A 14,200-nucleotide genomic window follows, 5' to 3' on the forward strand; every position below is an offset into this window, starting at 1 on the left:
TACAGTAGTTCCAGTGAGCACCCAGAACAGCAGGAAGTGCTTGGGGCAAGTAGCAACGCGGGAAGAGTCAGTCAGCGCTATGTGGTGTGCTTAGCAGAATAGTAAGGGCTAGAGCAAGTTCAGTTAGAATCAAGCCTTCCAAACAGACTGTAATTAATTAATAATCTCCAGAGGCTGTCCTCCCTCCTTTGTGTGCCTCTTGCAATTTCCTCAGATCCCCAGCCAACAGCAAGAATGCTCCTGATTGCATCAGCATTGATTACTCTAGAGATGAAGAAATTCTTCTCTGGCTAACAAGTTGATATTGCAAGCAGCTTGGTGAAGCAGTTACTCATGTTATTTAATCTACATCCATAGCCTAAATCTTCTTGGACTATGTCTACACCACAAATTACGTTGGTATAATTTACATCGCTCAGGGGTGTGAATAATCCACACCCCTGAGCGACATAAATTATACTGACCTAAGCGCTGGCATGGACAGCACTATGTTGGCAGGAGAGGCAGGAATTATTAAGCCAAGAGGAGAGCTTTCTCCTGTTGTCTTAGAGCATCTTCACCAGCAGCCCTACGGTGATGCAGCTGCACCACAGTAGTGTAGACATAGCCTTAGATATTACATGAAGAAACGTGGGTCCTCACAAGGTGAAGTATAACCCTTATGGGGGCAGTTTTCCACCCCCTGGACCTGCTCTTAAGCTGGTGTAAGTGACCTGGGAATCTACTGAGGATCTGCCCCCTTGGCATCGGGCCTCTTAATGCTCTGGAGGTTCCTTATTTAAAAAATTTACTACAGGTTTGCTTTAATTCCGTCCTTTCCTTCCCCCCACTCCCCCCATTTGCCACACAGTTACAGCAGACCCAACAGCCAAATCTATAGTTTAATGGAACCTCTTTTTCCAGTTGTACAGCGTGCAGCAACACTCATTTGGGAATTCATTACATCAAATTTCTTCAATTGTCAGCTCATGTCTCGTTGCCTCTTCGATATTTTTAAGTTGACGTAATTCCCATTCTTGCTGTTTTGCTTCCTATTTTAAAGAGAAAAAAGTTTAGCTTAGCAAACTGTTCTGTACAACCAACACAACAGGACTTTCTTCTGCAATTAACAAACAAACCAAACATCTGCTCTATTTAGTAAAAGCCTGATTCTTCTTCCACACTACCTTACACAGCAGTTTTACTACACTAATGGTAATAGTTACTATGGATTTACACCGGTGTAACACCTATCAGAAGTTAATGCGGAGTCTCAGCAAATCGAGAGGCTGATCCAAAGCCCATGGAAGTTAATAGAAGGACTCTACTTTGTGACAGCCAGTAGACGAAATTGCAGGTGTTGGAGTCTACACTTAGTGGAAAACCTGGAGAAAGAAATGCATCTTATATAGGCTTTGTCTACACACATTTCCCCAGAATTCAAAGTAGGTCTAAGGTTTAACTAAGCCAGATATTTAAACAAATAAATAATGAAAGGTTCCAGTTATTGGATCCTTTCCTACATCAGGTTTAAAGCCAGTTTGAATTGCTGGGAGAGTTTTCCCCTGTGAAGACAAAGGCTATGGGTGTTCCAGAAAGGAGTAGGATTTGACATGTTTTCATTAGAAGCAAATCCCTAGATGAGGGTCTAACTTTAAGCAATGACCTGCAGTGGCTTCATTCATTCGTTCTCCAGCTTTCTACAAGCAGTTAAATCTTTTGTTTTGTTCCGTTCCATTGTTCTTTTGGCTTGTTTATAGTTTGATCTTGAAGCATGATAAATGTAATGCTTTGCAAACTCAATTCATGCAGCCTCCAACCAAGAATCTGTTTCTTCATTCTGCATATTTACCAGTTTATCTCTAAAACATAATAATTTTAAAGCATGTTCCCAGAAGAGGTTTATAGAAGACAAATAGTCATTGCAAAATAGAGGCAAAAATATTAATTAATCCACCAAATGTGAGCAAACTTTGCATTAGAACTGGGTGGAAGTTTTCCAACAGAAAATACTTATTTTATTGAAATAGAAACATTTAGATTTTGATTAAGCCTGACGTAACCCAGGCTAGTTTCTGACAGAAACCTGCCTAGTTTCATGACAAGTTATCCACCTGTCTACTTCCCCAGCTCCTTGGCAGCTGTGGTTTCCAAGAAGCATATTTTGTTTTGTTGTTTCCTAAACAAAATATTGTAGAATTTCACTTCAGCAAGAAATTGAAGGGGGAAGGGGGGGAAGGTGTTCCAAATCAGGATGAAAAGCAAAACCCTTGACATTTTTCATAGAGAAATTCAGGTTTCCAGTGAGCAATACTTAACATTAATCACTATTAAAAGGACACATATAAATGCAACACAAGTATAACCCTCCTGAAGATTAGAGCTGGTTAAAAAACGGGATGAAGGTTATCTGAGAGTTTTGTAACACTCCCCATTGATGTTCAAATTAAAAAGGGTCAGGGTTTTGAAGTTTCTGGACCAGGTCTATAACTGAACAAAGCATTGGACATACAAAAAACAAACAAAACACACAACAACAAAACCCTCACTTTTAACAGAGAAAATCACCTTCCCCCCAAAAAACATTGCAAAAATATCCCCCAACTGCTGAATTTCAATTTTTCTCAACAAGCTTTACTAAAATGTTTGTATGGAAAGCCTAGTTATAAGGGAGGCTACTGTGTATGTGCACCATAGCCCTTTTCTGGATGAAATCTGAACTGCTTAAATTGGTGTTGTGGATAAGGCTACGATGTAGTCATGGGTATTTTTAGTAAAAGTCATGGACTGGTCACGGGCAATAAACAAAAATTCAAGGCCCATGACCTTTACTATAAATACCCCTGACTAAATCTTAGCTGGGGAGGCCTTGGGCACCGCTGCTCTGGGGGGCCTCCAGAGAGCTGCTGCTCAGGCGGTCCCTAGGACCAGCCACATCAGCCACTGCTCGGGTAGTCCCTAGGGCCAGCCACACTAGCTGCTGCAGAAGTTATGGAGATCGCAGAAAGTCATGGAATCTGTGACTTCCATGACCTCCTTGACAGACACGCAGCCTTAGTCATGAGCCATTTAGTGGTAACAATCCATGGAGAGTCTCCTTTAATTCAAGAGGTAGTGCTCGTTACAGGAGAATGTGGGTTTTATTACTTAACCATTTTTTTGTTTGTGTATTGTCTTCACAGAGATTGATAGAGTCTCAAATGTATTTTGACAGGTTTCAGAGTAACAGCCATGTTAATCTGTATTCGCAAAAAGAAAAGGAGTACTTGTGGCACCTTAGAGACTAACCAATTTATTTGAGCATAAGTTTTCGTGAGCTACAGCTCACTTCATTGGCTGCTGAGCTGTAGCTCACGAAAGCTTATGCTCAAATAAATTGGTTAGTCTCTAAGGTGCCACAAGTACTCCTTTTCTTTTTTCAAATGTATTTGTTATTTGAAATTAATCACTAATTTCTACAAGCAAATAATTCTTGGGCTGCAAGTTGTTCTATTAAAATGGAATATACATTTTGCAGTTCAAGCTAGCTAGTTAGTTGTTATATATTTGACAGTACATTACACAAGTCAAAGTTGATGCTGTATTTAAATATGGCATTTAAGAGAGTAACACAGGTTATCCAACCAGGGAACTGAAACAGAACCCCATGACTTATGTAACGAACCATCAACATCTAATAAATTGAGTTATACGTTCAAAAATATTATTTGAACTCTGCTGTTGGCAGGTAGCTGAACATATAGGCTACACATTTACTTGGTGAGTGTTTATGGTAGTAGAGTTCAAGCAAAGAATTTAAATTACACAACTTTTATCAGCAGATTTAAGACTGTCCTGAACTGTCATTGAAAATATTTGGATTCATTCTCCAGATAATGGTAGAATGTCATGCAACTTGATTACCTCAGAAAATGTATGAATAGTGTATTTACCAAAAGGTTTTTTTCAAATTTCCTTTTTCTTCTTTTTCTTACTGAGGGATCTTTTATCCCAGGAATTTCAGTAACCAGCCATGCAAATACACTTTTAGAAGTTACTTTGGCTGTCTTCTTAGATGGTTCAGCAGGGACTTCAGCTGCTGCACTTACTATAGGGGGAACCATTGTCTTGAAGCTTGGCTCTTCACTGGATTCCTCTGAAGCCAACACTGTTGAAAGTCGTCTTCTGGGAACTGCAGCCCAAGAGCTGTGGCTCATCTCTTCACTTGATTCCTCTGGGTCCAATACTGTGGAAAGCTTTCTTGGAAAAGTGACTTGAGAAATGAGCTTGTCAAGGTGCATTAGTTGTTCTTGGGACGATGCTTGTTTCTGGAAGGATGATTTTGGCATTGGAGACCCATAGATTCTCTTACTTATGTTTTGTTCTCTGATAGATTGATTCGTCATATCCACCAGAGATAACATACTTTGGGAGAACACTGAATCCACTGGAGTGCTATGTTTCACTGCTGCCTTTTTCAAAGATCTTTTGACATTTAAGAAAGAATCTTCTTCCGCTGACATTTTCTATTTCGGTTATGTGTTTTCAATGCAAAAAAAAAAAAGAAAAAAAAAGTTAGTCTTTGAAGGACTATGGAATCGATTACCACGTGTAACATGATAGCACAATAGGAATGAAACAGCCACCATTAGGGCGATTTCATCGTAAAACTCTATCATGTTTATTCTCTGCCACAAGTAATGCATTTGTTTGTTTGTTTGTTTTTTTAAAAGGGAGATGATGGCAGTTTAAGTCACCCAAGTGCTTTTATTTGTGCTCAGAAGTTACATGGAGTTACTCCTTTTAGAGGACTAGTGCACTGGAAATGTTTGAAGAAATGTCATTTTAAAATGAAAGGAAGGCGCATTAGAAGACTGGTTACTGCACAACTGATATATGCAGTTTTCTTTCTTTTTTAAATAAATAAGAGAAGGAGGAACTCTCAGGTGTGGAGCTCTACACTAGGACCTTCATTTATTTAAATATATTTCAGGCTACCTGAAACATTCATTAAAATAATGGTGGTTGGGATAATCAGGTTCCTCCTAGGTCAGTATAGAGAGCTAATAATCCACTTAGATTGCAGTATTTCAGTGGTAGGGGATAACTGCTGCATTCCAAGTCAACCAGTGTAGTGTAACCCAATTATAGAAGTGAAACTTCACTATACAAAGGGAGAAAACCCAATAAATTAACAATCTGAGAATATTCTACTCCACTCCACTCTGAGCAAGAGCTCAAAGTCACTGGCAACACTCCCATTGATTTCAGTGGCACAAGATCAGACCACATGCAGCATTTAGCTATGCTCAGATTGACTATAAAGTGATTCCCTGTATTTGAAAATAATTTCTTCTTTTACTCACCTGCCAGGCCCTAACATCAGGATCCTGCAAGATCTGAAGACAACACAAACACCTAAAGAAGAATCAAGAAAGCAGCTCTGGTCTCTGCTTTAGGTGTTCTGGCCAGATCCAGTAGTAGAAATCTGCTCAGGCATAGCCATGTACAATATATGGGCCTTAATAATGCCACAAATGCTTGCAGAGGAGCAAAAAACCTTTGACTTTTTAAGAGAAAAATCTGTCATTTTAAGATGTATTTTTTTTAAAGGTCATGCAAGTATTGAGTAACTGTTCTTATAAATATTGTATTTTATAAACCAGTTCTTTTATAAAATTTGTAGTGTTAACTATTTAAATGGCTGTTTAAACTAAACCAACTAATATCTACACTCCAAACAGAATAGAGCAAAAAGATCTTACACCAACAAAACAATCAGTTCTTCTACTGAAGAAGTGGGGCCTGATTCTCTGCTGCCTGCCACTCTTTGCACCTGTGCTAAGTGCTATCATTTGAGTTTAGTAGAGTTTTACACCCATCTTGCACAGGTGTTAAGAGACACAGGATGAGAAGACCTAGAGAATCAGGAACGTTAACACTTTAAAAACCACTAAAACATCCTTTTAAAAATATTTCTCATCAGGACTTTCATTCAGGTGTATCTTTTAAAAAGAAAATTAATTTCTGCTGCATTGTAATGTAATTTATAGATTAGAGGAGCTGTTTTTTCTTGCCCTATGAAAGCTGTCTGTGGCCACAGATTTTTGTCCTTTAATGAAATCATGACTTTAAAAGAAAATAATCTTTGTTTCTATAGAAGCCCAGTTCAGGTAGTTACAGAGCTAGTAGTATTAAGTGGGCTTCTTTTTAATTAATAAAACTTAGGGATAACTAGCAGCTAATTTTAAAAGCCTTCCCTGATAAGCAATTTAATTAAAGAAATAAAGTAATCACAAGCATTGGTAAAAGCTTAACTATTAAATTGAACATTACTTCTCTTCTAAAGTTGGAGTTCTGTTTTAGGCTTCATTTCCAATAGAAGTGTCTGATGAGGCTAGCCATAAAGTATGGTAAGCCCTTTGCTATATTCAGATAGATTCCCTCCCTCCAGGTCACTCATTTTAACAGATAAACAGGAGATAAAAGAAAAATCAATCAAAAACAACACATACTGGAACATTAGGGTCTCTAGTGTGAGGACCATTCCATAGCTTTTAATTGTTTTGGCAATAATGAAGCCAGCTAAACAAATTTCATCTAGACAAATTCAGAGTGGAAATAAGATGTACATTTTTCACAATGAGAGTAATTAACCATTGGAACAATTTACTAAGGGTCTTAGCAGATTCTCCATCACTGACCATTTTTAAATGAAGACTAGATGTTTTTCTAAAAGACCTACAATAGGAATTATTTTGGAGAAATTCCATGGCCTGTGTTATACAAGAGATCACACTAAAGGATTGCAGTGGTCCCCTTCTGGCATGGAAACCTACACAGCAAAGTCTTATAAGTCCAACTGGACCTACTCAACACAAATAGACTTCCTGGTTCCAAGTCAGATGTTTTAGGCTTCAGCTACATTTGGGCTCTTGAAGCCGAAATAGCTTCTGAGAATCCTTTGTTGTAGTGGGGGATGGTAATTCGTCCTCTAAATTCCCCTCATTACATACTTGGCCACTGCTAATCAGATCCAAATTCCAAAGAGAAATAAAAACAAAGACAAAATGAGGCTCATCAGAGGGAACTGGGGACAGAATCCCTCTAGAGTTTGTAGGCTAAGGACATATTCAGTTGTGGAAATGGCATATCTTTGTCTTGAAACAAATGCCCCCCCAAAATATCAGTGCCTAGATGAGAAATGTGCAGAATTGAAATGATACAGTCCACATGTAGCACCCAATTTAGCTTTCAAAGCCCATTAGACATTTATTAAAACACCGATTTTGTCACAGAGGTTGCGGAAGTCACGGAATCTGTAACTTCCAGAAACTGCCGTGACTTCAGCTGTGGTGGCCAGAAGCTGCAGAGTCCCCCCCACTGCTGGTGGCGGGGCCCCCTGAGCTCCCAGCCACTACTGGCAGCAGGGGCACCCCGCTGCTGCCAGCCACCATGAGTGGCAGGGGCCTCTGGAGTTCCATGCTGCCACAGGCGGTGGGGGTACCACGCTGTACCTGGCTCCTGCAGGTGGCGGGGGTACCCTGCAGCTCTTGGCCACTGTGGGCAGCAGGGGGACCCCAGAGCTCCCGGCTGCCATAGGCAATGGTGGACCCTGAAGCTCTGAGACAGCACAGGCAGTGGGAGCCCCCGGAGCTGCAAGCGGGCCCCTGCAGCTGCCCAGGCGCTGAGGAGGTTGTAGGGACCCAGCAGCTCCCCACAGATATTTTTAGTAAAAGTCAGGAACAGGTCACGTGCTTCCATGAATTTTTCTTTATTGCCCATGACCTGTCCCTGACTTTTACTAAAAATATCTGTGACAATATCTTAGCCTTAGAAATTATATATGCACAGCGGCACCACTGAACTACACCTCTGAGGTACAAGGTGGTAAACAACTTATGCACAGGACATTGCAAAACAAACTCTGTTGGTGGGGTCCACTTACAAGGACACTGAGGCAACTCCCTCCTCAGAATGTGCCAAATGATCTGTAATATCCGGACAGCACAGCCAAGACCTGACCTCATTTTAGTGTCTTATCCAAGTGACCCCCACATAGTAAAGTGCGTGGAACATATTTAATCTATGACAGAAGGAGGAAGGGCTGAGTTGACCTTGCTGGGATTTGAACTTGCAGTTCCAAGGAGTCTAGGTATAGCAAACCTAATCTTAGAGCACTAACTCAGCCCTTGTTAGCTGTATTAATAATTGCACTATGAATGGAGAACGAGGAGGTGCCATTTAGAAATAACAGTCTGTCAGTATATGGGGCACGTTGCTTGGTTTAAGTTATGTGCCCCACAGGAATTGAAAGAGAACTTGAGAAATGGAGGCACACAATCACATGGCTTGCACAAATAAACATCCTGAAAATAAGCAGTTTGTTCAGAATAAGCTATTTATTTCATAGACTCCCAGTGGAGGTTCCTGTCAAGAACATTTAGAGAACTGAACAAAAGCTATTTTGAGATATTTGTGGCTGAGCAAAAATCCCAGAGTAAAGCCCTCAGTTCTTTACAAACATAGGAGAAAGTAGACCAGCCCTTACCTTATTTTGAATATTAGCAGTTAGCTTTTCAAACCAGAGGTGTTGTGGCTTGGTGAAAGAACCAGCTAGGTTGTTACTGTACGTTGCAGAGCTGGAAAGTCAATTCCTTATATAATGAAGAGCAGAGAGTGATGTCCTGACATAGCATTGGCGTGTTTTCACTGTCAAGTTGTGTCACAGTGGGCCACAACATTGTTGCCTGTTTCAGCAGGACGATGATGCAAACATCACTGTGTAACGCTGGGTAGTTGAGGCAGCTTTATTTTGTGGTTCTGAGTAATTTTGCGTCACCTCATTCTATGGGTACTTCTACACAGAGCCGCAGGATGGAACAAGGAGGACACAGCATGGCCTAGCAAGCCATGTTCATACACAGGGTCTGTGTCCCACTTGTACCACTTGCACTGAAGCCTTGGCTGTGCTGTTTTCTCTATTAATGGTACCCATACTAGTTGGATTCAAGCTAGCTCAGGTAGGCCAGCTTGTGCACAGCTTTTGCTGTGTATACATGCCTTATGCATCCCTTTACTGATTTCTTATTGTATATCAGAGCAAGTTGAAACTTTTCATCCTTGCCTCAAGCCCCTGTATAACTCTGTCCTGTACCTGCGTCTTTTTCCATACTGCCCCCTAGGCATAGACCTCCATTTCACAAAACCATTTCCCTTTGCTTCTTTCTAATTCCTCTTTCAGGACCCAGCTTTTCTGGAATGCCCACAAGAAGGGAGCTGTTAATATAACAGGTTTCAGAGAAGCAGCCGAGTTAGTCTGTATTTGCCAAAAGAAAAGGAGGACTTGTGGCACCTTAGAGACTAACAAATTTATTAGAGCATAAGCTTTCGTGAGCTACAGCTCACTTCATCGGATGCTGTAGCTCACGAAAGCTTATGCTCAAATAAATTTGTTAGTCTCTAAGGTGCCACAAGTCCTCCTTTTCTTTTTGTTAATGTAACAGTAATTTTGGTGCTGATTTGCAGGCGAGTATTGCTATTAATCTCAGCTGTTGGTTAATCTGCCGATTTGTCTCTTTTGAGGGGTTGGTGTGCAGAGTAGGGCCACTGTGATCTTTGTCATGACAGAGGGGCTAAAGGGGGATGGTTTATATTGGCATCTTTACCTAGTATCTATACACACATTTCCAAACATGTAACAATGACCAGTGGGCCCCAGATTTCATGAAATGCGTGTATTAACTTCAGCGATTCCTGGGAGCTTGCGATAACTAGATTGCTTTATGTGGAGAGAGCAAACTTGGGATGCTTTAGTAACATACCAAGGAACAGCACATGCCACCATTGTGCAAACTTCCTCTCCCTCTGTGCCCAGGTCTTGACTTGTGTGACCACCTCTTCAGTCTCCACTGACAAGGCGTACCTTTTGCTGGGCACTCATTAGTGATAGGCCAGTACCCGAGCCTGAGTCCAAGACTCCCCTAATGAGTGCCTTGTTGGTCCAGAGGTATAACTCCAGCCGGAGAAGTCACATGTTCAGCTCACCTCTAACTTTGGTCCTGATGCAGTTCTAATAAAAATACCTATTTCTTATTTAATGCTTTTTATCAATAGCTCTCAACGTGCCTCACAGTCTTTAATGTGTTTATTGTCACAACACCTCTGTGGGGCAGGAAAGTATTAGCCGCATTTTATAGGCACTTAGAAGCTAAGGCCCAGATTTTTAAAGCAACTTAAGTGTTGCCACACTCAGCCTCTCACCCCCTAACTGATTTAGGAACCTAAATCTCATTTTCCAAAGAGATTTAGACACTTAGGCATCTGAATTCCATTGCCAGTCTATGGGCTTTTGAGTCCTAAGTGTCTAAATCCCTTTGGAAAATGTGATGTATGTTCCTAAATCAATTAGGTATTATTATGCTGAGCACAGCAGTGCCTAAAAAACTTTAAAAAATGAGTTTAAGTGACGTACCCATGGTTATATAGGAAGCTTTTGGTAAAGCAGAGAATTGAACCCACCTTTTTTAAGCGCTAGGGTGGTGTCCAAACCACTGGAGCATCCCTCATCTACTGGAAAGTACTAAGTCAGGTTCTTTGACTGTTATGCAAGAGGTCAGACACCCCAGAATGGTCCCTTCACTATTGCTCATGCTACCATTCTGCTGGCCCTTGGTGAGAAGGTTCCAGATCCCATGGAGAGCAAAATCTGCCATGCAGTGGAAAAAAAGACTCTTGCTTCCATGGAGGGGGGGAGATAGCTCAGTGGTTTGAGCATTGGCCTGCTAAACCCAGGGTTGTGAGTTCAATCCTTGAGGGGGCTATTTAGGGATCTGGGGCAAAAATTGGGGATTGGTCTTGCTTTGAGCAGGGGGTCGGACTAGATGACCTCCTGAGGTGCCTTTCAACCCTGATATTCTAGGATTCTATGACTTCCTCCTGTCCCTTTCCCCATGGCCACCTTCACTGTCTGTCTGTGGTGTGATGTCAATGGACACTCTTTGGTTTGGAGAGATGAAAATGAGGCTGGGAGAAGGGTGAGCTGGATGGAGAACGGAGCATGAACACACACAGTGCAATGACAGCTAGAGTAGAAGTAGAATTAGAATAGAAGTAGAACAAGAGCGAATATACAGAAGAAAGGGAAAAAATGAGTGAGCTGGAAGGAACGGGATGGGGAGAAGAAGACAGAAGAAATAAACTAAACGACGAAAGAAGTAAAACTACATTTTTAAGGTAAAATTTTCAAAAGGACCTAGATGATTTAGAATCCTGAGTCCCATTTTTCAAAAGTCATGTAGATAGGTATTTAGGTGCCTAAAGATGCAGGTAGGTAGCTAGTTGGATTTTTCAGAGGTGCCGGTCTGTAGATTTAGGTGCCCAAAAAAATGTGACCCTGAGTGATGTTTTTGTTATTTTTTTAAAATAGGACTGATTTAGAATCACAAATTCCAAAGAGACCAGTGTTATCATCTGAGTTCCAGTATTTCACAGGCCATAGAGCTTCCCCAAGCTCATAAGGCACCTAGAAGTCGGTTCTTAAAGATATTTAGGCATTGTTGTGGTCAGTGTCACAATGTTTAATGGATTTAGGAACCTAAGACTCATTGTTGATAAGTATTTAGGCACTTGGGAGCCTAAGTCCCATTCACTGCTGTCTCCTAGGCACCTAATTTCATTTAAAAATGAGCCAGGCTCCTAAATCAGCTAGGAATTAAAGAGCTGGGCTGGGCCTTAGGCTTCTTTTGAAATGTTTAACTCATAGTCAATAGTTGCATGGCACTGTTACCCTTAAGTAGCCACAAATAACCTTTTTTTTTTAATAACAGAAAGGTTATGGTCCTGCTTCTGGTGGACTATCTCCTATTGAGGACTAGTGTTGACCCTTTCCTGCAAAAGGTGAAAGCAATAGGTTTTGTAGCTGCTCAGAAACCTTGGGGACAACCCCCACCCCTGCCCCCCACTCCTTAGTTAGGAGCCAAAATATGGCTTCAGGATGAAAATTTCAAAGGCAAAAACGGAGTCTGAAAATCATTGGGAGCTGGGTGCCTATCGGCCCTTTGTACCCTTGAACATCTCTTTAATTGCCTTTAACTTTAGGCATCCATTTTGGCTTAGGTTCCCGCATATCCTTACATGGCCAGGGAGTAAAGGTTAGCATCCTGTTACCAGAACCCAGAACCTTTTTTGAATTGACATGCTGCCAGTACTGGCATGAAGTATCAAGTATAGCATTGAAGAGCACATAGGTGAGACATATTGCATAGAAAGGGCTATGTGGAGGAAGTAAAAATTCATGTGCAAGCTCAGAAATGAATATTTTGCTACCACCTAGACCCCAATGGCCCAATATTCCCCTCAAATATATAACTTCAGAGGGATCCCCACTTGTGTCTGCAAGAGGAGAATTGGGCTTTATGTATTTAAAGATTTTTTTAAAGCCTTCAAACATTTTCAGTGGATCAAGGGATAAAATCACTATGGCGCTTTGTAATTGATTAAAAGGGCTTGTAATACATAGGGCGTTGTTTTTAAAATGTCCCAGGGAATTCCAATCAAGGGAAAATATTTATTTTGCCCTACAAGTTGGCTACTTAGTGTTTGACCTTTTTTGTCTAATTACCTTGTTGATAATGAACTAGGTACAGTTTGATAGTTGTACAGGTCATTAACCTTCTGAAAATCAAGACATCATCCACTTAATAGTGATGTCAATGATTCCTCTGCATAAACTCCATCTCACTCATACACTGTGCCCATCCAGTTCTATCATAGCTGCATGCCACATAGTGCTCTGCCTTCACATTGTTTGTGTGTTACTTGGCCTCCTATACAATTTCTACAGGGTTCTACAGAGTAGAAGTCAAGCCAAGTTAATGTTCAACAGGAATCCTTCCTCTGTGTATTTTCGGATGAGACTGCTCCCTTCTAATTCTGTTGGCAGTGTTGCTAAGTAGCACAGGATACTATTACCAAAGTTCAATGAACATACATAGTAACTACAGAGTTTGAGGGGAAAACAGTCAGTGATGATTCCAAACCCTTTGGCAACAATACGAGTGCAGTTTGACCAATGCCAAACAAATGTCTAAACTCCAGCTCTGTAAGTGATGGATTTTCATTACTTTGTTCCAGCTAATAATAAACAAAAAAGTTTGTTTGTCACATTCGAGTGGTGAGAGTGTAACCCAGATCTAAACTGCACCAAATCGTTGAATAGATGCAGGAATTACTGGGTGACATTCTATGATCTGTGTTATGTAGGAGACCAGACAACATGGTCATAATAGCCCCTTCTGGGCTTAGAATCTATGGGCAAGAACCTCAGCTGGTGTAAAATGCCGTAACTGCACTGAAGGCATTGGCTTTACACTAACTAAACAACCGCTGAGGCTCTGTATCTGTTGTAGTTTAACACCACTTAGTATGCCATGTCAATTGCTAGAACGGCATCTATTGATGCACCCACTGGTATATTTAGATCATGTCTAGCTAAGAACAAATGTAAAGTAGACACCTACACTATTCAGTCAATATTAATTCCTATATATATATAGTAAACTGTAATAGTATTGGGCCAAAGTCTGGCTTCAGGCATGAAAACAGCATAAACCTGTGTCAAACAGTGGGCTCAACTGATGCCTTGTTAATGTAAGCATGTATTCTGACTGTCCTTGGCCTCATACACAGTAAACCTATGCACATTACTACTGGACTGTGTGTGCAATCAGGCCAGGATTCATATGCACCAAACCATGTGAGCCTTGCTCCCTAAGTCCCATCCTCAAATATACCCTGCACAGCTCCATGGGCCTGATAGGGAGCCAGAATCACAGTGACAGTTTTTGATATGTGGCTCCCTTTCCAGCGGTGGCATTTTTGGTATGTGTGTGTGGGCAGCCCCTGCTAGAATATGGGCCGTGATCAGTACATGTATAACTGTTCCAGTCCGTTATGCAACAGCACATCACGTTCCACCATCAGCAATGGGAACCCAGTTGACCTACTGATTCAAGAAGTGGCTGCAGAACTCTGGATGAAACTGGCATGCTTTGACATAGGTATAACGCAATGACAACCAACCAGTAATGCCCAGCCAATGCACAGAATGGTCTCTTTTATTTTAAAGATAGAAAACTATTTCATAACAGCAAGAAGACATTCCAGAGGCTGCATTTCTATAGTGTTATCCCACTCCTTGGGTGGTTTGGCCTTCTTGTCCCAGAATATCACTCCGGGCTAT

At 41.1% G+C, this 14,200-nt stretch overlaps 1 protein-coding gene across 1 annotated transcript; it reads right to left on the reverse strand.

The window, feature by feature from the left end:
* Positions 1 to 944: 944 nt before the first annotated feature.
* CCDC201 (coiled-coil domain containing 201) lies at positions 945 to 4,481 on the reverse strand. The gene is made up of 2 exons (XM_048840168.1): positions 3,912 to 4,481; positions 945 to 1,031 (listed from the first exon to the last, which is right to left on the reverse strand). Exons 1-2 carry the CDS (start codon positions 4,479 to 4,481, stop codon positions 945 to 947), a joined length of 657 nt encoding a protein of 218 aa, XP_048696125.1.
* Between the last annotated feature and the right edge of the window lie 9,719 nt (positions 4,482 to 14,200).

Source organism: Caretta caretta, chromosome 2 (assembly GCF_965140235.1).
Source record: "Caretta caretta isolate rCarCar2 chromosome 2, rCarCar1.hap1, whole genome shotgun sequence".
NCBI lineage: Eukaryota > Metazoa > Chordata > Testudines > Cheloniidae > Caretta > Caretta caretta.

Bases quoted from the DNA above. Each gene is read 5' to 3' on its own strand.
- CCDC201 (XM_048840168.1), bottom strand. From the start codon at position 4,481: ATGTCAGCGGAAGAAGATTCTTTCTTAAATGTCAAAAGATCTTTGAAA. The intron at 1,032-3,911 runs GTAAATACACTA...TCTTTAAAATAG, and splicing joins AATTTGAAAAAAACCTTTTG to GAAGCAAAACAGCAAGAATG.